Source organism: Motacilla alba, chromosome 2, assembly GCF_015832195.1.
Source record: "Motacilla alba alba isolate MOTALB_02 chromosome 2, Motacilla_alba_V1.0_pri, whole genome shotgun sequence".
NCBI classification, from domain to species: domain Eukaryota; kingdom Metazoa; phylum Chordata; class Aves; order Passeriformes; family Motacillidae; genus Motacilla; species Motacilla alba.
In genome coordinates, this window is record NC_052017.1 from 151,494,398 (window position 1) to 151,517,867 (window position 23,470).

Genomic DNA, 23,470 nt, shown 5'->3' on the forward strand with positions numbered 1-23,470 from the left:
ACATCAGACATAGAGACAGCGGAGACATCAAGGGGACGTTGGGGACATCGAGGGGACATTGGGGACACTGAGAGGACAATGGGGGCATCAGGGACATTGACAGCAGAGACATCGAGGGGACATCAGGGACATCGAGGGGACATTGGGGACACTGAGAGGACAGCAGACATCAGGGACATAGGGGGGACAGCGGAGACATCGAGGGGACACAGCATTGGGGACACTGACAATCATCAGACATTGGGGGGACATCGAGGGGACATCAGGGACATCGAGGGGACATTGGGGACACTGAGAGGACAGCGAGGACATCAGGGACATGGGGGAACCGCGGAGACATCGAGGGGACATCAGGGACATCGAGGGGACACTGCGGGGGACAGCGGGCACATTGGGGACATTGGGGACATTGGGGACATTGGGGACACTGAGGGGACATCGAGGAGATATGGGGGGGACCCCCAGCTGGGGGGGACACCGGGATAGGGGGGTACTGGGGGGACATTGGGGACATCGGGGGGACACCGAGGGGACACCGGGGGGGGTTTAGGGGGGATATTAGAGGACATAGGGGGGGACATTGGGGACATCGGGGGGACATGGGGGACACGGGGGACATTGGGGACAGGGCAGCAGGGGGGACATTGGGGGACATTTGGGGACATGGGGGACATGGGGACATTGGGGAGACGGGAAGGACATGGAGGGGACACTGGGGACACACTGGGGGGATGGAGGGACAGGGGACTGGGGACATGGGGGGGGACACAAGGGGTGACGCAGGGACATAGTGGGGACATGTGGCGGAGGGGGGACATGATGCCACCACCACGTGTCCCTGGTGTCCCCGCAGGCGCTGGGGATCCCCGGGGGTGACACTGATGCCACCGCGTGTCCTTGGTGTTCCCGCAGGCGCTGGGAGACACAGGGTGGGGGGCTGGTGACACTGATGCCACCACCGCGTGTCCCTGGTGTCCCCAACAGGCGCTGGGGGTGCACAGCCACGCCGGGGGGGGACAAGGGGAGGTGACACTGATGCCACCGCGTGTCCCTGGTGTCCCCAACAGGCGCTGGGGGTGCACAGCCACTCCGGGGGGGACAAGGGGAGGTGACACTGATGCCACCACGTGTCCCTGGTGTCCCCGCAGGCTCTGGGGGTGCACGGGGGGGAACCCTCCGGGGAGGTGACACTGATGCCACCGCCGCGTGTCCCCAACAGGCGCTGTGCACCCGCAGGGGGGGGACGCACTGATGGGGTGCACAGGCGCTGGGGGTGCACAGCCACTCGGGGGGGGACAAGGGGAGGTGACACTGATGCCACCGCGTGTCCCTGGTGTCCCCAACAGGCGCTGGGGGTGCACAGCCACTCGGGGGGGACAAGGGGAGGTGACACTGATGCCACCACCGCGTGTCCCTGGTGTCCCCGCAGGCGCTGGGGGTGCACAGCCACGCCGGGGGGGGACGCTCGCAGCACGGGGGTGACACCGATGTCACCGCGTGTCCCCGCAGGCGCTGGGGGTGCACAGCCACTGGGGGGGGGACAAGGGAGGGTGACACTGATGCCACCACCGCGTGTCCCTGGTGTCACCGCAGGCGCTGGGGGTGCACAGCCCCTGGGGGGGACAAGGGGGGTGACACTGATGCCACCACCGCGTGTCCCTGGTGTCCCCAACAGGCGCTGGGGGTGCACAGCCACTCGGGGGGGGGGGACACTCGGAGCACGGGGGTGACACTGATGCCACCACCGCGTGTCCCTGGTGTCACCAGCTGGCGCTGGGGGTGCACGGCCCCTCGGGGGGGACAAGGGGGGGTGACACTGATGCCACCACCGCGTGTCCCTAGTGTGCACCCAACACTCGCAGCGCACCGATGTCACCGGTGGCAGGCGCTGGGGGTGCACAGCCACGGGGGGGACACTCGCAGCACGGGGGTGACACCGATGTCACCGCGTGTCCCCGCAGGCGCTGGGGGTGCACAGCCACTCGGGGGGGGGACACTCGCAGCACGGGGGTGACACTCCCAGCCCCCCCTGGGAGCTGCTGGCCGTGCTGGGGGGGCTCTACGGGGGCTTCGTCCTGGAGCGGCTGCTGGGGGGGCTGGGAGCGCCCCCCGAGGAGGTGGGGACACCGGGGGGACACTGGGGACACTGGGAGTGGGACACTGGGAGTGGGACACTGGGGGGACATTGGGGACATTGGGGACACTTTGGGGGGATTTGGGACATTGGGGACACTTTGGGGGAAGGGACATTGGGGGGGCTGGGAGCGCCCCCCAAGGAGATGGGGACACCGAGGGGACATTGACACATTGGGATGTTGGGGGGACATTGAGGGGATTGGGGGGATTTGGGACATTGGGGACACTGGGGGGGGACATTGTGGGAGCGTCGCCCGAGGAGGTGGACACTGGGGGGACATTGGGGACATTGGGGGACACTGGGAGCACCCCCCGAGGAGGTGGGGACATTGGGGGGGGCATTGAGGGAGATTGGGGAGACATTGGGGACTTTGAGGGGACATTGAGGGGGCTGGGAGCGCCCCCCGAGGAGGTGGGGACACCGAGGGGACATTGGGGACACTTTGAGGGGGGACACTGGGGACACTGGGGGGGGGCACATTGGGGAAACTTTGGGGGGACATTGGGGACACTGGGGGAGGGACATTGGGGGGCTGGGAGCGTCCCCCCGAGGAGGTGGGGACACTGAGAGGACATTGGGGACACTGGGGACATTGGGGACACAGGGGGGACATTGTACTGGGGGGACATTGAGGGGACATTGGGGGGACATTGAGGGGACATTGGGGGGACATTGGGACGTTGGGGACATTGGAGGGATTGGAGACATTGGGGACATTGAGGGGACATTGTGGGGGCTGGGAGCGTCCCCCCGAGGAGGTGGGGACATCGAGGGGACACTGGGGACACAGGGGGGACATTGAGGGGATTGGGGGGACATTGGGGACATTGAGGGGACATTGGGGACAGCCAGAGGACATTGGGGGGGACTGGGGACATTGGGGACATCGGGGACATTGGGGGGATTTGGGATATTGGGAGGATTTGGGACATTGGGGACACTGGGGGGACATTGGGGGGACATTGACTGGGACCCCCCCCGGAGCAGGTGGGAATGGGGGGAGGGGAATTTGGGGGGGCTGGGGGCGATGGGGACCCCCTCGAAGGGGGGGGTGGGGGTGTCTGGGGGGACCCTGAGCCCCTCCCCCCCCCCCCCCAGGGGATGGGGTGGAGATTTTGGGGGGAGCTTTGGGGGCGTTGTGGGACTTTGGGGGCGGTTTTGGGGTGGGGGCTCGGCTGGGGAGGGGCTTTGGGCTTGGATGAGTCTGGGGGCGTCACCTGCTGATGGGGGAGGGGGCGGTTTTGGGGTTCAGCACCCCCTCCCCTCCCCCCGCAGGTGAAGGATGGAGACCCCGCCCCTGACCCCGCCCAGAGCACGCAGGAACTGACCAATCACGGTACGGCCCCGAATCCCCCCAAAAACCCCCCAAATTCTGCCCCAAAACCCCCCAAATCCCTCACCCAAAACTCCCCAAATTCTTCCCTAAAACTCCCCAAATTCCCCCCAAAACTCCTCAAATTCTTCCCAAAAACCCCCCAAATTCTACCCCAAAACTCCTCAAATTCTTCCCTAAAACTCCTCAAATCCCCCCAAATTCTGCCCCAAATTCTTCCCAAAAACCCCCCAAATTCTTCGCTAAAATTCCTCAAATCCCTCACCCAAAACTCCCCAAATTCTGCCCCAAAACTCCCCAAATCCCCCAAAGCTCCTCAAAACTCTCGAAATCCCCCCAATTCCCCGAAACTCCCCGAATTCTGCCCCAAAACCCCTCAAATCCCTCACCCGGAAACTCCCCAAATCCCTCCCAAAACTCCCCAAATTCTTCCCTAAAACTCCTCAAATCCCCCCAAATTCCGCCCTAAAACTCCCCAAAACCTGCCCCAAAACTCCCCAAGGCCCCCCAAAGCTCCCCAAATCCCCCCAAAGTTCCTCAAAACTCCCGAAATCCCCCCAAATTCCCAAAACCCCCCAAATTGTGCCCCAAAAGCCCCCAAATCCCTCACCCCAAAACTCTCCAAAGCTCCCCCAAACTCCCCAAATTCTGTCCCAAAACTCCCCAAATCCCTCACCCCGGAAACTCCCCAAATCCCTCCCAAAACTCCCCAAATTCTTCCCTAAAACGCCTCAAATCCCCCCAAGTCCCTCACCCCAAAACTCCTCAAATTCTGCCCAAAGCTCCCCAAATCCCCCCCAAAATTCCTCAAAACTCTCGAAATCCCCCCAAATTCCCCAAAACTCCCCAAATTCTTCCCTAAAACTCCTCAAATCCCCCCAAATTCCACCCCAAAACTCCCCGAATTCTGCCCCAAAACCCCTCAAATCCCCCCAAAGCTCCCCAAATCCCCCCAAAGCTCCTCAAAACTCTCGAAATCCCCCCAAATTCCCTGAAACTCCCCAAATTCTGCCCCAAAACCCCCCAAATCCCTCACCCCAAAACTCCCCAAATCCCTCACCTGGAAACTCCCCAAATCCCTCCCAAAACTCCCCAAATTCTTCCCTAAAACTCCTCAAATCCCCCCAAATTCTGCCCCAAAACTCCCCAAATCCCCCCAAAGCTCCCCAAATTCTGCCAAAATTCCTCAAAACTCCCGAAATCCCCCCAAATTCCCCAAAGCTCCCCAAATTCTTCCCTAAAACTCCTGAAATCCCCCCAAATTCCCCAAAGCTCCCCAAATTCTTCCCTAAAACTCCTGAAATCCCCCCAAAATCTGCCCCAAAACTCCCCCCAAAATTCTGCCCCCAAACCCCCCAAATTCTGTCCCAAAACCTCCCGCAACCCCCCCAAAACTCCCCAAATTCTGCCCCAAGACTCCTCAAATCACCCCCAAAGCTCCCCAAATTCCCCCAAAGTTCCTCAAAACTCCCGAAATCCCCCCAAATTCCCCAAAAGTCCCCAAATTCTGCCCCAAAACCCCCCAAATTTCCCCGCAAAACTCCCCAAATTCTGCCCCAAAACCCCTCAAATCGCCCCGAATCTCCCCAAATCCCCCAATCCCCCCAAAACTCCACAAATCCCCAACTCCCCAAAACTCCCCCCAACCCCCCCAAAACTCCCCAAATTTCCCTCCAGAACTCCTCAAATCCCCCCAAATTCTCCAAAAAAAAAGCTCCTCAAACCCCCCAAAACTCTTCAAATCCCCCCAAACTCCTCAATTCCCCCCCAAAATTCTTCAAATCCCCCAACCCCCCCAAAACGCCCAAAATCCCCCCTACAAATCCCTCAAATTCCCCCAAAATTCCTCAAATCCCCCCAAAACTCCCCAAATCCCCCCAAAAACGCCTCAAATTTCCCCTCAAATCTCCCCAAAACCCCTCAAATCCCCCCAAAATTCCTCAAATCCCCCCCAAAACTCCTCGAATTGCCCCCAACCCCCCAAAACTCCCCGAATTTCCCCCCAAGCTCCCCCAAATCCCCCCCCAAAACTCCCCAAATTCCCCCCCAAAACTCCCCCAATCCCCCCTACAAATTCCTCAAATTCCCCCAAAATTCCTCAAATCCCCCAAAACTCCCCAATTTTCCCCCAAAACGCCTCAAATTTCCTCTCAAATCCCCCCAAAACTCCCCAGATTTCCCCCAAAACTCCCCAAATCCCCCCAAAAGTCCTCGAACCACCCCAACCCCCCCAAAACTCCCCAAATTTCCCCCCAAAACTCCCCAGATTTCCCCCCAAAACTCCTCGAATCACCCCCGACCTTCCCCAAACTCCCCCAGTTTCCCCCCCCAAGACCCCTCAAATCCCCCCAAAACTCCCCAATTTCCCCCCAAAGCCCCCCAAATTCCCCCGGTTAAACTCCCCCCCTCCACCCGGTAAAAGGGGGCGGTGGCGACCCAGGTGGGACTCGAACCCACAATCCCCAGCTCCGGAGGCTGATGCCTTGTCCATTAGGCCACTGGGCCGGGCGCGGGGCGGCGGCGCCGGGCGCCAGCTGGGGGCGGTCCCGGAGCCCCCCCGGGGACAGAGGGGGACACGGGGGGGACACTGAAGGGACATTGAGGGGGACAAGGGGGGGACACTGAAGGGACATTGAGGGGGGGACACGGGGGGGACAGAGGGGACACGGGAGGGACAGAGGGGACACGGGGGGGACACTGAAGGGACATTGAGGGGGACAAGGGGGGGACACTGAAGGGACATTGAGGGGGACAAGGGGGGGACACGGCGGGGGACAGAGGGGACACGGGAGGGACAGAGAGGACACGGAGGGGACACTGAAGGGACATTGAGGGGGACAAAGGGGGGACACGGCGGGGGACATTGAGGGGGGGACACGGGGGGGACAGAGGGGACACGGGAGGGACAGAGGGGACACGGGGGGGACACTGAAGGGACATTGAGGGGGACAAGGGGGGGACATGGCGGGAGACAAGGGGGGACACAAGAGGGGACACGGGGGGGACACTGAAGGGACATTGAGGGGGACACATGGCGGGGGGGACACGGCGGGGGACAAGGGGGGGACACGGGAGGGGACACGGGGGGACATGGCAGGGGGAACACGGTGGGGACAGAGGGGACACGGGGGGGACACTGAAGGGACATTGAGGGGGACAAGGGGGGGACACTGAAGGGACATTGGGGGGGGACACGGGGGGGACAGAGGGGACACGGGGGGGGGACACTGAAGGCACATTGAGGGGGACAAGGGGGGGACACAGCGGGGACACAGGAGGGACATTGGGGGGACACGGGGGGACATGGTAGGGGTGGACATTGGGGGGACACGGGGGGACATGGTGGGGACACTGAAGGGAACTTGAGGGGGACACAGGGGGGACACTGAAAGGACATTGAAGGGGACAAGGGGGGGACATGGAGTGGACACAGGAGGGGACACGGAGGGGACAGTGGGGGGACACTGAAGGGACACTGAAGGGGACAAGGGGGGGACACGGGGGGGACAAGGGGGGACACAAGAGGGGACACTGGGGGGGATACAGGGGGGGACATTGGAGGGACACGGTGGGGACAGAGGGGACACAGGGGGGACACTGAAGGGACATTGAGGGGATACGGTGGGGACATGGGGGGGACACGGGGGGGACAGAGGGGACATTGGAGGACATGGGAGGGGGACACTGGGGGACATGGAGGGAACATGGGACAAGGGACACGGGGGTGACAGAGGGGACACGGGGGGACATTGAGGGGACATTGATGGGGACACGGACGGATGTGGAGGGGACACGGGGGGACATTGAGGGGGACACTGGGGGGACACGGGGGTGTCCAGAGGTGCCTGGGGGTGGCCCCAGGTGATGCCAGGTGACCTCAGGTGTCCCCGTGGGTGACCCAGGGGTGTCCCCAGGTGACCTCAGGTGTCCCCGTGGGTGACCCAGGGGTGTCCCCAGGTGACCTCAGGTGTCCCCATGGGTGACCCAGGGGTGTCCCCAGGTGGCCTCAGGTGTCCCCGTGGGTGACCCAGGGGTGTCCCCGGGTGACCTCAGGTGTCCCCATGGGTGACCCAGGGGTGTCCCCAGGTGACCCGTGGGTGCCCTGTGGTGACCTCTGTCTCTCTCCCTGTCTCTCCCCTGTCTGTCCGTCTGTCTGTCCCCCTGGTGGATCCCTCTGTCTGTCCCGTGTCCCCCGTCTGTCCCTTGTCTGTCTGTCTGTCCCGGTGCATCCCATGTCTGTCTGTCCCTTGTCTGTCTGTCTGTCCCATGTCCGTCCCATGTCTGTCTGTCTGTCTGTCTGTCCCCTGTCTGTCCCGTGTCTGTCCTGGTGTATCCCGTGTCTGTCCCGTGTCTGTCTGTCTGTCCCGTGTCTGTCCCATGCCTGTCCCCGTGTATCCCGTGTTTGTCTGTCCCATGTTTGTCTGTCCCGTGTCTGTCTGTCTGTCCCGTGTCTGTCCCGGTGTATCCTGTGTCTGTCTGTTCCGTGTCTGCCTGTCTGTCTGTCCCGATGCATCCCGTGTCTTTCTGTCCCATCTCCGTCCTGGTGTATGTGGTGTCTGTCTGTCTGTCCCGTGTCTTTCTGTCCCGTCTCCGTCCCGATGTATCCCGTGTCTGTCTGTCTGTCCCGTGTCTATCCCGGTGTATTCCGTGTCTGTCTGTCTGTCTGTCCCGTGTCTGTCTGTCCCGTGTCTGTCTCGGTGGGTCCCGTGTCTGTCTGTCTGTCCCGGTGTATGCGGTGTCTGTCTGTCTGTCTGTCTGTCCCGTGTCTGTCCCGGTCCATCCCGTGTCTGTCTCTCCCGTGTCTGACTGTCCCGTGTCTGCCTGTCTGTCTGTCTGTCCCGGTGTGTCCCGTGTCTGTCTGCCTGTCCCGTGTCTGTCTGTCTGTCCCGTGTCTATCCCGGTGTATCCCGTGTCTGTCTGTCTGTCCCGTGTCTGTCTGTCCCGTGTCTGTCCCGGTGTATGCGGTGTCTGTCCCGTGTCTATCCCGGTGTATCCCGTGTCTGTCTGTCTGTCCCGTGTCTGTCTGTCCCGTGTCTGTCCCGGTGTATGCGGTGTCTGTCCCGTGTCTATCCCGGTGTATGCGGTGTCTGTCTGTCTATCCCGGTGTATGCGGTGTCTGTCTGTCTGTCCCGTGTCTATCCCGGTGTATGCGGTGTCTGTCTGTCTGTCTGTCTGTCCCGTGTCTGTCCCGGTCCATCCCGTGTCTGTCTCTCCCGTGTCTGACTGTCCCGTGTCTGCCTGTCTGTCTGTCTGTCCCGGTGTGTCCCGTGTCTGTCTGCCTGTCCCGTGTCTGTCTGTCTGTCCCGTGTCTATCCCGGTGTATCCCGTGTCTGTCTGTCTGTCCCGTGTCTGTCTGTCCCGTGTCTGACTGTCCCGTGTCTGTCTGTCTGTCCCGTGTCTATCCCGGTGTATCCCGTGTCTGTCTGTCTGTCCCGTGTCTGTCTGTCCCGTGTCTGTCCCGGTGTATGCGGTGTCTGTCCCGTGTCTATCCCGGTGTATGCGGTGTCTGTCTGTCTATCCCGGTGTATGCGGTGTCTGTCTGTCTGTCCCGTGTCTGTCCCGGTGTATGCGGTGTCTGTCCCGTGTCTATCCCGGTGTATGCGGTGTCTGTCTGTCTATCCCGGTGTATCCCGTGTCTGTCCGTGCCGTGTCCGTCTGTCCCGGTGTGTCCGTTCTGCGCAGGCGCGGGCGGCGCGCAGGCGCTGTTGCTGTCGGCAGGGGGCGCTGTGCACCGCCTGGCGGACGGGCTCGCGCTCGGCTCCGCCTTCGCCGCCTCCGGGAGCGCGGGGGCCGCCGCGGGGGCGGGGCTGGCGCTGCACGAGCTGCCCAGGGCCCTCAGTAAGGGGCGGGGCCATGGGATGGGGCGTGGCTACGGGAATGGGGTGGGGCTCTGGGTATGGGGGCGGGGCCGGCGCTGCACGAGTTGCCGCGGGCCCTCAGTAAGGGGCGGGGCCATTGGATGGGGGCGGGGCTGCGGGTATGGGGGCGGGGCTGGCGCTGCACGAGCTGCCCAGGGCCCTCAGTAAGGGGCGGGGCCATTGGATGGGGGCGGGGCTGCGGGTATGGGGGCGGGGCTGGCGCTGCACGAGCTGCCCAGGGCCCTCAGTAAGGGGCGGGGCCATTGGATGGGGGCGGGGCTGCGGGTATGGGGGCGGGGCTGGCGCTGCACGAGCTGCCGCGGGCTCTCAGTAAGGGGCGGGGCTGGGAAAAGAGGGCGGGGCTACGGGTATGGAGGCGGGGCTGGCGCTACACGAGCTGCCCAGGGCCCTCAGTAAGGGGCGGGGCTGGGAAAAGGGGTGGGGCTACGGGTATGGGGGCGGGGCTTGTTCCGAGGGGCGGGGGCTGTGGGGAGGCTGGGGGGCACGGGGGGGCGGGGCAAAGGCTGGGAGGGGTCCCAGGGTGGGAGGGGGAGGGGAGGGACGGGTTTGGGGGGCGGGGGCAGAGGGTCCCGTCGGGGGGGCTGGGGGGGCTTAGTGTGGCTGTCCCCGCGGGTGACACCCGGTGTTTGGGGACAATTCTGAGCGCGGCTGTCCCGTGTTTGGGGACAGTTCTGAGCGCGGCTGTCCCCGCAGGTGACACCTGTCCCGTGTTTGGGGACAGTTCTGAGCGTGGCTGTCCCGTGTTTGGGGACAGTTCTGAGCCGGCTGTCCCCTCAGGTGACACCTGTCCCGTGTTTGGGGACAGTTCTGAGCCGGCTGTCCCCTCAGGTGACACCTGTCCCGTGTTTGGGGACAGTTCTGAGCCGGCTGTCCCCTCAGGTGACACCTGTCCCGTGTTTGGGGACAGTTCTTGCTCGGCTGTCCCGTGTTTGGGGACAGTTCTGAGCGCGGCTGTCCCCGCAGGTGACACCTGTCCCGTGTTTGGGGACAGTTCTCGCTCGGCTGTCCCCTCAGGTGACACCTGTCCCGTGTTTGGGGACAGTTCTGAGCGCGGCTGTCCCCGCAGGTGACACCTGGCACTGTTCTGTGTTTGGGGACAGTTCTCGCTCCGCTGTCCCGTGTTTGGGGACAGTTCTGAGCCGGCTGTCCCCGCAGGTGACGCGCTGGTGCTGTCGCAGTCGGGGCTGGGGACACGGCGCCTGGTGGCCCTGGCGGTGGCCGCGGCGCTGCCGGTGCTCCCGGGGGTGGTGGCCGGGCTGGCCCTGGGGGCCGCCCCCGCTGCGCGCTCCTGGCTCGCGGCCCTGGGCGGGGGCTTCCTGCTGCACCTGGCGCTGTGCCACATGGTGAGTGACACGGGGACATGGGGACACTGGGGACATTGGGGACATTGGGGCTTCCTGCTGCACCTGGCGCTGTGCCACATGGTGAGTGACATGGGGACATCGGGGACATTGGGGACATTGGGGCTTCCTGCTGCACCTGGCGCTGTGCCACATGGTGAGCGACATGGGGACATTGGGGGGATTGGGGACATTGGGGACAATGGGGACACTGGGGACATTGGGGCTTCCTGCTGCACCTGGCGCTGTGCCACATGGTGAGTGACATGGGGACATGGGGACACTGGGGACATTGGGGACATTGGGGCTTCCTGCTGCACCTGGCGCTGTGCCACATGGTGAGTGACACGGGGACATGGGGACACTGGGGACATTGGGGACATTGGGGACATTGGGGACATTGGGGCTTCCTGCTGCACCTGGCGCTGTGCCACATGGTGAGTGACACGCTGACATGGGGACACTGGGGACATTGGGGACATTGGGGACATTGGGGACATTGGGGCTTCCTGCTGCACCTGGCGCTGTGCCACATGGTGAGTGACACGGGGACATGGGGACACTGGGGACATTGGGGACATTGGGGACATTGGGGACATTGGGGCTTCCTGCTGCACCTGGCGCTGTGCCACATGGTGAGTGACATGGGGACATGGGGACACTGGGGACATTGGGGACATTGGGGCTTCCTGCTGCACCTGGCGCTGTGCCACATGGTGAGTGACACGGGGACATGGGGACACTGGGGACATTGGGGACACTGGGGACATTGGGGACATTGGGGCTTCCTGCTGCACCTGGCGCTGTGCCACATGGTGAGTGACACGGGGACATGGGGACACTGGGGACATTGGGGACATTGGGGACATTGGGGACATTGGGGCTTCCTGCTGCACCTGGCGCTGTGCCACATGGTGAGTGACACGGGGACATTGGGGGACACTGGGGACATTGGGGACATTGGGGACATTGGGGACATTGGGGCTTCCTGCTGCACCTGGCGCTGTGCCACATGGTGAGTGACATGGGGACATGGGGACACTGGGGACATTGGGGACATTGGGGCTTCCTGCTGCACCTGGCGCTGTGCCACATGGTGAGTGACATGGGGACACTGGGGACATTGGGGACATTGGGGACATTGGGGCTTCCTGCTGCACCTGGCGCTGTGCCACATGGTGAGTGACATGGGGACACTGGGGACATTGGGGACATTGGGGACATTGGGGCTTCCTGCTGCACCTGGCGCTGTGCCACATGGTGAGTGACATGGGGACACTGGGGACATTGGGGACATTGGGGCTTCCTGCTGCACCTGGCGCTGTGCCACATGGTGAGTGACACGGGGACATGGGGACACTGGGGACATTGGGGACATTGGGGACATTGGGGACATTGGGGCTTCCTGCTGCACCTGGCGCTGTGCCACATGGTGAGTGACATGGGGACATGGGGACACTGGGGACATTGGGGACATTGGGGCTTCCTGCTGCACCTGGCGCTGTGCCACATGGTGAGTGACACGGGGACATGGGGACACTGGGGACATTGGGGACACTGGGGACATTGGGGACATTGGGGCTTCCTGCTGCACCTGGCGCTGTGCCACATGGTGAGTGACACGGGGACATGGGGACACTGGGGACATTGGGGACATTGGGGACATTGGGGACATTGGGGCTTCCTGCTGCACCTGGCGCTGTGCCACATGGTGAGTGACACGGGGACATGGGGACACTGGGGACATTGGGGACATTGGGGCTTCCTGCTGCACCTGGCGCTGTGCCACATGGTGAGTGACATGGGGACACTGGGGACATTGGGGACATTGGGGACATTGGGGACATTGGGGACATTGGGGCTTCCTGCTGCACCTGGCGCTGTGCCACATGGTGAGTGACATGGGGACACTGGGGACATTGGGGACATTGGGGACATTGGGGCTTCCTGCTGCACCTGGCGCTGTGCCACATGGTGAGTGACACGGGGACATGGGGACACTGGGGACATTGGGGACATTGGGGACATTGGGGACATTGGGGCTTCCTGCTGCACCTGGCGCTGTGCCACATGGTGAGTGACACGGGGACATGGGGACACTGGGGACATTGGGGACATTGGGGCTTCCTGCTGCACCTGGCGCTGTGCCACATGGTGAGTGACACGGGGACATGGGGACACTGGGGACATTGGGGACATTGGGGACATTGGGGCTTCCTGCTGCACCTGGCGCTGTGCCACATGGTGAGTGACATGGGGACATGGGGACACTGGGGACATTGGGGACATTGGGGCTTCCTGCTGCACCTGGCGCTGTGCCACATGGTGAGTGACATGGGGACATCGGGGGGATTGGGGACACTGGGGACATTGGGGACATTGGGGCTTCCTGCTGCACCTGGCGCTGTGCCACATGGTGAGTGACATGGGGACATGGGGACACTGGGGACATTGGGGACATTGGGGCTTCCTGCTGCACCTGGCGCTGTGCCACATGGTGAGCGACACGGGGACATGGGGACACTGGGGACACTCGGGGGGATTGGGGACATTGGGGACATTGGGGACACTCGGGGGGATTGGGGACATTGGGGCTTCCTGCTGCACCTGGCGCTGTGCCACATGGTGAGTGACATGGGGACATGGGGACACTGGGGACACTCGGGGGGATTGGGGACATTGGGGACATTGGGGACACTGGGGCTTCCTGCTGCACCTGGCGCTGTGCCACATGGTGAGTGACATGGGGACATGGGGACACTGGGGACACTGGGGGACATTGGGGACATTGGGGACATTGGGGACACTCGGGGGGATTGGGGACATTGGGGACATTGGGGCTTCCTGCTGCACCTGGCGCTGTGCCACATGGTGAGCGACACGGGGACATGGGGACACTGGGGGACATTGGGGACACTGTGGACATTGGGGACACTGTGGACATTGGGGACATTGGGGACAATGGGGACACTGGGGACATTGGGGCTTCCTGCTGCACCTGGCGCTGTGCCACATGGTGAGCGACATGGGGACATCGGGGGGATTGGGGACATTGGGGACATTGGGGACATTGGGAGTATGGGGGACATCGGGGACATTGGGACACAGTGGCATCAAGGGGACATTGGGGACAGTGGGGTGACCCTCAGGTGTCCCAGCAGTGCTTGTGGCTTCCTGTAGCTGTCCCACAGGTACCCCTGGGTGCCTCCAGGTGACACTCAGGTGACTCTCAGGTGACACTCAGGTGACACTCAGGTGACTCTCAGGTGACACTCAGGTGCCCCAGGTGACTCTCAGGTGGCACTCAGGTGACACTCAGGTGACACTCAGGTGTCCCAGGTGACACTCAGGTGACACTCAGGTGACTCTCAGGTGACACTCAGGTGGCACTCAGGTGACACTCAGGTGCCCCAGGTGACTCTCAGGTGACTCTCAGGTGACACTCAGGTGCCCCAGGTGACACTCAGGTGCCCCAGGTGACTCTCAGGTGGACTCAGGTGACACTCAGGTGACACTCAGGTGACACTCAGGTGCCCCAGGTGACACTCAGGTGACTCTCAGGTGACACTCAGGTGCCCCAGGTGACACTCAGGTGACACTCAGGTGACTCTCAGGTGGACTCAGGTGACACTCAGGTGGCACTCAGGTGCCCCAGGTGACACTCAGGTGACTCTCAGGTGACACTCAGGTGCCCCAGGTGACACTCAGGTGACTCTCAGGTGACACTCAGGTGCCCCAGGTGACTCTCAGGTGGACTCAGGTGACACTCAGGTGACACTCAGGTGGCACTCAGGTGCCCCAGGTGACACTCAGGTGACTCTCAGGTGACTCTCAGGTGACACTCAGGTGCCCCAGGTGACACTCAGGTGGACTCAGGTGACACTCAGGTGACACTCAGGTGGACTCAGGTGACACTCAGGTGACACTCAGGTGGCACTCAGGTGCCCCAGGTGACACTCAGGTGACTCTCAGGTGACACTCAGGTGCCCCAGGTGACACTCAGGTGACACTCAGGTGACTCTCAGGTGGCACTCAGGTGCCCCAGGTGACTCTCAGGTGGACTCAGGTGACACTCAGGTGACACTCAGGTGGCACTCAGGTGCCCCAGGTGACACTCAGGTGACTCTCAGGTGACTCTCAGGTGACACTCAGGTGCCCCAGGTGACACTCAGGTGGACTCAGGTGACACTCAGGTGACACTCAGGTGGACTCAGGTGACACTCAGGTGACACTCAGGTGACACTCAGGTGCCCCAGGTGACACTCAGGTGACTCTCAGGTGACACTCAGGTGCCCCAGGTGACACTCAGGTGACACTCAGGTGACTCTCAGGTGGACTCAGGTGACACTCAGGTGACACTCAGGTGGCACTCAGGTGCCCCAGGTGACACTCAGGTGACTCTCAGGTGACACTCAGGTGCCCCAGGTGACACTCAGGTGACACTCAGGTGACACTCAGGTGGCACTCAGGTGCCCCAGGTGACTCTCAGGTGGACTCAGGTGACACTCAGGTGACACTCAGGTGGCACTCAGGTGCCCCAGGTGACACTCAGGTGACTCTCAGGTGACTCTCAGGTGACACTCAGGTGCCCCAGGTGACACTCAGGTGACACTCAGGTGGACTCAGGTGACACTCAGGTGACACTCAGGTGGCACTCAGGTGCCCCAGGTGACACTCAGGTGACTCTCAGGTGACACTCAGGTGCCCCAGGTGACACTCAGGTGACACTCAGGTGACACTCAGGTGGCACTCAGGTGCCCCAGGTGACTCTCAGGTGGACTCAGGTGACACTCAGGTGACACTCAGGTGGCACTCAGGTGCCCCAGGTGACACTCAGGTGACACTCAGGTGACACTCAGGTGACTCTCAGGTGCCCCCAGGTGACACCAGGTGACACTCAGGTGACACTCAGGTGACTCTCAGGTGACTCTCAGGTGGCACTCAGGTGACACTCAGGTGGCACTCAGGTGCCCCAGGTGACTCTCAGGTGACTCTCAGGTGACACTCAGGTGACTCTCAGGTGGCCCCAGGTGACTCTCAGGTGTCCCGCAGGTGCCGGCCATGCTGTCGGTGCGCACGCGCAGCCCCTGGGCGCTGCTGGCGCTGCAGAGCGCGGGGCTGCAGGTGACACTCAGGTGACACTCAGGTGACACCCAGGTGACACTCAGGTGACTCTCAGGTGTCCCGCAGGTGCCGGCCATGCTGTCGGTGCGCACGCGCAGCCCCTGGGCGCTGCTGGCGCTGCAGAGCGCGGGGCTGCAGGTGACACTCAGGTGACACCCAGGTGACACCCAGGTGACACTCAGGTGGCCCCAGGTGACTCTCAGGTGTCCCGCAGGTGCCGGCCATGCTGTCGGTGCGCACGCGCAGCCCCTGGGCGCTGCTGGCGCTGCAGAGCGCGGGGCTGCAGGTGACACCCAGGTGGCACTCAGGTGACTCTCAGGTGGCACTCAGGTGACACTCAGGTGGCACTCAGGTGGCACTCAGGTGACTCTCAGGTGTCCCGCAGGTGCCGGCCATGCTGTCGGTGCGCACGCGCAGCCCCTGGGCGCTGCTGGCGCTGCAGAGCGCGGGGCTGCAGGTGACACTCAGGTGACTCTCAGGTGACTCTCAGGTGACTCTCAGGTGCCCCAGGTGACACTCAGGTGGCACTCAGGTGCCCCAGGTGACTCTCAGGTGTCCCGCAGGTGCCGGCCATGCTGTCGGTGCGCACGCGCAGCCCCTGGGCGCTGCTGGCGCTGCAGAGCGCGGGGCTGCAGGTGACACTCAGGTGACTCTCAGGTGTCCCGCAGGTGCCGGCCATGCTGTCGGTGCGCACGCGCAGCCCCTGGGCGCTGCTGGCGCTGCAGAGCGCGGGGCTGCTCGGGGGATGGGCGCTGCTGCTGCTGCTGGCCCTGGGCGAGCAGGGGGACGAGCACTGACCCACCTGGAACAGCACCTGGACACACCTGGAGACACCTGGACACACCTGGAGGCACCTGGAACACACCTGGACAAATCTGGATACACCTGGACACATCTGGATACACCTGGAGGCACCTGGAACAGCACCTGGACACACCAGGAACACATCTGGACACACCTGGATGGACCTGGAACAGCACCTGGAACACACCTGGAACACACCTGGACACACCTGGACACACCTGGACACACCTGGATGGACCGGAGGCACCTGGAACAGCACCTGGACACACCAGGGCACACCTGGAAGAGCACGTGGACACACCTGGGCACCCCTGGACACAGCTGGGGATCCTCTGCAGGACCCCCTTGGACCCCCCCAACATTGGGATCACTGGATCACTTGGACCCCCCCAACATTGGGATCACTGGAATTCACACCTGGGAACACCTGGGGACACCTGGATGCACCTGGGGACCCCGTCCCCGGGAGCCCCCCAGCATCGGGATTGCTGGGAAGCGGTGCTTGGACACACCTGGGCACACCTGGACACACCTGGGGACACCTGGGGACACCTGGGGCACACCTGGACACACCTGGGGACACCTGGGGCACACCTGGGACACACCTGGGGACACCTGGGGACACCTTGGGCACACCTGGGACACACCTGGGGACACCTGGGGACACCCGCAACCCTCCCGGGGGTGGGGCAATAAAAGCGGAAATGGAGATGGAGTCTTGGATTTGGGGTTGGGGGACACTGGGGAGACTGGGAGGGACTGGGATGGGATTGGGAGGCACTGGGATGGACTGGGAGGGACTGGGAGGGAACTGGGATGGACTGAGGAGGTACTGGGATGGAATGGGAGGGAACTGGGAGGTACTGGGATGGGACCCGGATGGGACTGGGAAGGACTGAGGAGGTATTGGGAGGGACTGGGATGGGACTGGGAGGTACTGGGAGGTACTGGGAGGGAACTGGGATGGACTGGGATGGACTGGGAAGGACTGGGAGGGATTGGGAAGGACTGGGATGGGACTGGGATGGACTGAGGAGGTATTGGGATGGACTGGGATGGACTGGGAGGTACTGGGAGGGACTGGGAAGGACTAGGATGGGACTGGGATGGGACTGGGAGGGACTGGGATGGACTGGGAGGGACTGGGATGGGACTGGGATGGACTGGGATGGACTGGGAGGGACTGGGATGGACTGAGGAGGGACTGGGAGGGACTGAGGAGGTACTGGGATGGGACTGGGATGGACTGGGAGGGACTGGGATGGGACTGGGATGGACTGGGATGGACTGGGAGGGACTGGGATGGACTGGGATGGACTGAGGAGGGACTGGGAGGGACTGGAAGGGACTGGGATAGGATTGGGATGGACTGGGATGGACTGGGATGGCACTGGGAGGGGACTGGGATGGGACTGGGATGGACTGGGAAGGGACTGGGAGGCACTGGGATGGACTGGGAGGGACAGAGGAGGTACTGGGATATACTGGGATGGACTGGGAGGGACTGGGATGGGATTGGGAGGCACTGGGAGGTACTGGGGGGGAACTGGGATGGACTGAGGAGGTACTGGGATTAACTGGGAAGGACTGAGGAGGTACTGGGATGCACTGGGAGGGACTGGGAAGGACTGGGAGGGACTGGGATGGCACTGGGATGGGACTGGGATGGCACTGGGAGGTACTGGGATGGGACTGGGAGGTACTGGGAGGGACTGGGAGGGAAGTGGGATGGACTGAGGAGGGACTGGGATGGCACTGGGATGGACTGGGAAGTACTGGGGGGGCACTGGGGGATACTGGGACTAGGAGGTACTTGGGGGTTACTGGGAGAGACTGGGACTTTTTTGGGGGCTATGGGGTCTCTATGGGGTCTGACCCTTTTTTGGGGCTATGGGGTCTCTATGGGGTCTGACCCTTTTTTGGGGGCTATGGGGTCTCTATGGGGTCTGACCCTTTTTTGGGGGGTATGGGGTCTCTATGGGGTCTGACCCTTTTTTGGGGGCTATGGGGTCTCTATGGGGTCTGACCCTTTTTTGGGGGTATGGGGTCTCTATGGGGTCTGACCCTTTTTTGGGGGCTATGGGGTCTCTATGGGGTCTGACCCTTTTTTGGGGGTATGGGGTCTCTATGGGGTCTGACCCTTTTTTGGGGGCTATGGGGTCTCTATGGGGTCTGACCCTTTTTTGGGGGTATGGGGTCTCTATGGGGTCCAGCCCTTTTTTGGGGGGTATGGGGTCTCTATGGGGTCCAGCCCTTTTTTGGGGGGCTATGGGGTCTCTATGGGGTCTGACCCTTTTTTGGGGGCTATGGGGTCTCTATGGGGTCTGACCCTTTTTTGGGGGGTATGGGGTCTCTATGGGGTCTGACCCTTTTTTGGGGGGCTATGGGGTCTCTATGGGGTCTGACCCTTTTTTGGGGGGCTATGGGGTCTCTATGGGGTCTAGCCCTTTTTTCGTGCTTCCAGACTCCCTCTAGACCCCTCCCCATGGGGTCCAGCCCCTTTTTTGGGTGTCCAGAACCCCCCGAATCCCCCCAAATTTCCCCCAGATTCCCCCAGAGGGTCTGTGGGGTTTTGGGGTGTCCCCGGTTCGAGTCCCGGCCCCCCTGGAGGACCCCACGTCTCTATGGTTGGTCGGGATCGGCCAGAGCGGCCCCAGGAGCGCCGCTCTGGTACCACTTCCGGCCCCGCTTCCGGCATCTCTGTGGTGGCGGCGGCGGCGGCGGGAGCGGGACGGGCCCGCGTGGGAGCGGTGAGGATGGGGCGCGAATTTGGGGGGGATTTTAGGGGTTTTTCGGGTCATTTTGAGGAGTGTAGGGGGGTTTTGGAGGGTGAGGGGGAGTGAAGGAGGAGATTGGAGGGGTGGAGGGGGCGGTGGAGGGAGATGGGGGAGTTGAGGGGTCTGAGGGGAGTTTTGGGAGGTTCGTGAGGGGAAAAGGAGGGGACTGAGGGGGGAGCTTTTGGGGGGGTAATTTGGGGGAGTGTGTGGGGGAATCTGGGGGGCTCTTTGGGATTCATAAGGGGATAATTGGGGTTGAGGCCCTTTGAGGGGTCCGAGAGGAAATTTGGGGGGTCCGTGAGGGGAAAATGGGGAGGGTCCTGTGAGGGGTATGAAGGGAAATTTGGGGGCCCTGTGAGGGGAAAATGGAGGAATGAAGGGGAAAAGTTTGGGGGACACTCTGAGGGTGTTAAAGGATCCATGGGGATGAGATTTGGGGTGTTCTGAGGTGTCTGAGGGAAAATTTGGGGGGTCGAGCGGTTCATGGGATAATTGGGGTTGGTGGTGTCCTTTGGGGGGTCTGAAGGGAAATTTGGGGTAGACTGAGAAGGAAATGGGGGGACTGAGGGGGGAAAATGGGGAGGGTCCTGTGAGGGGTCTGAGGATAAATTTGGGGGTTCCGTGAGGGGAAAATGGGGGAATGAGGGGGGAAATTTTGGGGGACACTTTAAAGGTGTTGAAGGATCCATGTGGATGAGAATTGGGGCGTTCTGAGGGGTCTGAGAGGGAAATGTGGGGGATCTGTGAGGGGGAAATGGGGGAACTGAAGTGGGAAAACGGGGAGGGTCCTGGGAGGGGTCCGTGAGGGGAAATTTGGAGGTCCATGAGGGGAAAATGGGGGAGACTGAGGGGGTAAATTTTGGGGAACACTTTGAGGGTGTTGAGGGATCCATGAAGATGAGACTTGGGGTGTTCTGAGGGGTCTGAGAGGGAAATGTGGGGGCTCTGTGAGGGGGGAAATGGGGGGGGACTGAGGAGGGAGGTTTAAAGCATCTTTTGGGGGGTGGTCTGAGGAGAAATTTTGGGGTGCATGAAAAAGAAATGAGGGGGACTGAGGGGAAAGGTTTGAAGGGGTCCTTTGGGGTGGTTGAGGGAGAATCTGGGAGGTCTGAGGGGGGAAAATGGGGGAACTGAGGGGGAAAATGGGGAGGGTCCTGTGAGGGGTCTGAGGGGAAATGTGGGGGTCCATGAGGGGAAAATGGGGGGGACTGAGAGGGGGAGCTTTTGGCAGGGTGCTGTGGGGGGGTCTGAGGGGAAATTTGGGGGTTCATGAGGGGAAAATGGACTGGACTGAGGGGGAATAAGTTTGGGGAGCACTTTGAAGGTGTCGAGAGATCCATGTGGATGAGACTTGGGGTGTTCTGAGAGGGAAATTTGGGGGCTCTGTGAGGGGGAAATGGGGGAACTGAAGCGGGAAAATGGGGAGGGTCCTGTGAGAGGTGTGAGGGGAAATTTGGGAGCTCTGTGAGGGGAAAATAGGGGGGACTGAGGGGGGAGCTTTTGGCAGGGTCCTGTGGGGAGGGTCTGAGGGGAAATTTGATGGTTCCGTGAGGGGAAAATGAGGGAGACTGAGGGGGAAAAGTTTGGGGGGCACTTTGAGGGTGTTGAGGGATCCATGAAGATGAGATTTGGGGTGTTCTGAGGGGTCTGAGAGGGAAATTTGGGCGCTCTGTGAGGGGAAAATGGGGGGGGACTGAGGGGGGAAGTTTGAGGGGATTTGAGAGGACATTTTTGGGCTCCATGTGGGAGAAATGGGGGGGACTGAGGGGGGAGCTTTGAGGGGATTTGAGGGGACATTTTGGGGCTCCATGTGGGAAAATGGGGGGGGGCTGAGGGGGAGCTTTGAGGGGATTTGAGGGGAAATTTTGCAGACTTCAGGAGGGAAAAATGGCGGGGGGGGTCTGAGGGGGGAGGTTTGGGGGTTCTGAGGGGAAATTTGGGGTATTTGTGAGGGGAAATGGGGGGGGGAACTGAGGGGGGGAGGTTTTGGGGAGTCATTTGGGGGGGGTCTCAGGGGAAATTTGGAGGGTCCAGGAGGGGAAAATGATGGGGGACTGAGGGGGGAGGTTTGAGGGGATTTGAGGGGACATTTTGGGGCTCCATGTGAGAGAAATGGAGGGGACTGAGGGGGAGCTTTGAGGGGTCTGAGGGGAAATTTTGCAGACTTCAGGAGGGAAAAATGGCGGGGGGGGGTCTGAGGGGGGAGGTTTTGGGGGGTCTGAGGGGAAATTTGTGGGGATCTGTGAGGGGAAATGGGGACTGAGGGGGAGGTTTTAGGGGTCTGAGGGGAAATACGGGAGGTCTGTGAGGGGGAAATGGTGGGGCAGAGGCTGAGGGGGATGTTTGGGGGGAGTCTGAGGGGAAATTTGGGGGGTCTGTGAGGGGGAAATGGTGGGGCAGAGGCTGAGGGGGATGTTTGGGGGGGTCTGAGGGGAAATTTGGGGGGTCTGTGAGGGGGAAATGGTGGGGCAGAGGCTGAGGGGGATGTTTGGGGGGGTCTGAGGGGAAATTTGGGGGGTCCTTGAGGGGGCAATGGGGGTGAGGTGTTAGGGGTCGTTTGCGGGGTGTCTGAGAAGTCTGAGGGGAAATTTCGGGTGCCCGTTTTTTCCCGCCAGTTCCCCATTTCTCACCCCAATCTCTCTCTCTCTGCCTCCCCACAGCCCCCCAGGACGCCCCCCCAGGTGGATTCGGGGGATTTTTGGGGCCATGTACGCCGTGTACAAGCAGACCCACCCCCCCACGGGGCTGGAGTTTTCCCTTTATTGCCATTTCTTCTCGGCGGCCGAGCGGAACCTGGTGGTGGCTGGCACCTCGCAGCTCTTCGTCTATCGCCTCAACCACGAGCCTGAGGTGAGAGCCCAGAAATCAGCCCCCAAAAAGAACCCGCTGCCCCCCAAAATAACCCCAAACATTTCCTTCAAAATAACCCCCATGAATGGCTCCATGGAAACTGATCCCCTGCAAAAAAAACCCCGAAAATCTTCTCCAAAATAACCTCAAAAATGACCTTCCAAAAACGACCGTCCCCAAAATAACCCCAAAACAATCCCACAAAACAACCCCCAAAAAGTCCCAAAACTGATCCCCCCCAAAAAGCCCCAAAATTGCCTCCAAAATAACCCCAAAAAAAGACCCCACAGAAACTGAACCCCCCAAAATAACCCCAAAAATTCCTTCTAAAATATCCCCAAAAAATGACCCCATAAAAACGGAACCCCTGCAAAAATCCCCAGAATCTTCTCCAAAATAACCTCAAAAAATGAGCTCCCAAAAACGACCATCCCCAAAATAACCCCAAAAAAATCCCACAAAACAACCCTCAAAAACCCCGAAAATTGAACCCCACCAAAAAACCCCAAAATTGCCTCCAAAATAACCCCAAAAATGACCCCACAAAAACTGACACCCCCCAAAATAACCCCAAAAATTCCTTCTAAAATATCCCCAAAAAAAGATCCCACAAAAACTGACCAGCCCCAAAATAACCCTGAAAAAATCCCACAAAACAACCCCCAAAAACCCTCAAAGATGACCCCCCCAAAAAGCCCCAAAATTGCCTCTGAAATAACCCCAAAAATGACCCCACAGAAACTGAACCCCTGCAAAAAAACCCAAAATCTTCTCCAAAATAACCCCAAAAAATGACCTCCCAAAAACGACCCCCCCAAAAAAAGCCCCCCAAAAAATCCCACAATACAACCCCCAAATAGCCCCCAAAACTGACCCCCCCAAAAATAACCCCCAATTTGCCTCCAAAATAACCCCAAAAATGACCCCACAGAAACTGACACCCCCTAAAATAACCCCAAAAATCTTCTCCAAAATAACCCCAAAAAATGACCCCACAGAAACTGAACCCCCCAAAATAACCCCAAAAATTCCTTCTAAAATATCCCCAAAAAATGACCCCACAAAAAGGACCATCCCCAAAATAACCCTGAAAAAAATCCCACAAAACAACCCCCAAAAACCCCCAAAACTGACCCCCCAAAAAGCCCCAAAATTGCCTCCAAAATAACCCCAAAAATGACCCCACAAATACTGAACCCCTGCAAAAAACCCCAAAAATCTTCTCC

The 23,470-nt window shown here is 61.0% G+C and overlaps 1 protein-coding gene and 1 non-coding gene across 2 annotated transcripts; one reads left to right on the forward strand and one right to left on the reverse strand.

The window, feature by feature from the left end:
* Positions 1-5,902: 5,902 nt before the first annotated feature.
* Positions 5,903-5,975, reverse strand: TRNAR-CCG. The gene has a single exon. It is a non-coding gene; the product is annotated as a tRNA-Arg (tRNA).
* A 2,093-nt stretch (positions 5,976-8,068) lies between these two features.
* On the forward strand, positions 8,069-16,644 carry SLC39A4 (solute carrier family 39 member 4). The gene is made up of 4 exons (XM_038126950.1): positions 8,069-8,087; positions 9,153-9,308; positions 10,505-10,692; positions 16,482-16,644. The coding sequence occupies exons 1-4, from the start codon at positions 8,069-8,071 to the stop codon at positions 16,608-16,610; spliced, it is 492 nt and encodes a 163-aa protein (XP_037982878.1). The 3' UTR covers positions 16,611-16,644.
* The last annotated feature ends 6,826 nt before the right edge of the window (positions 16,645-23,470 follow it).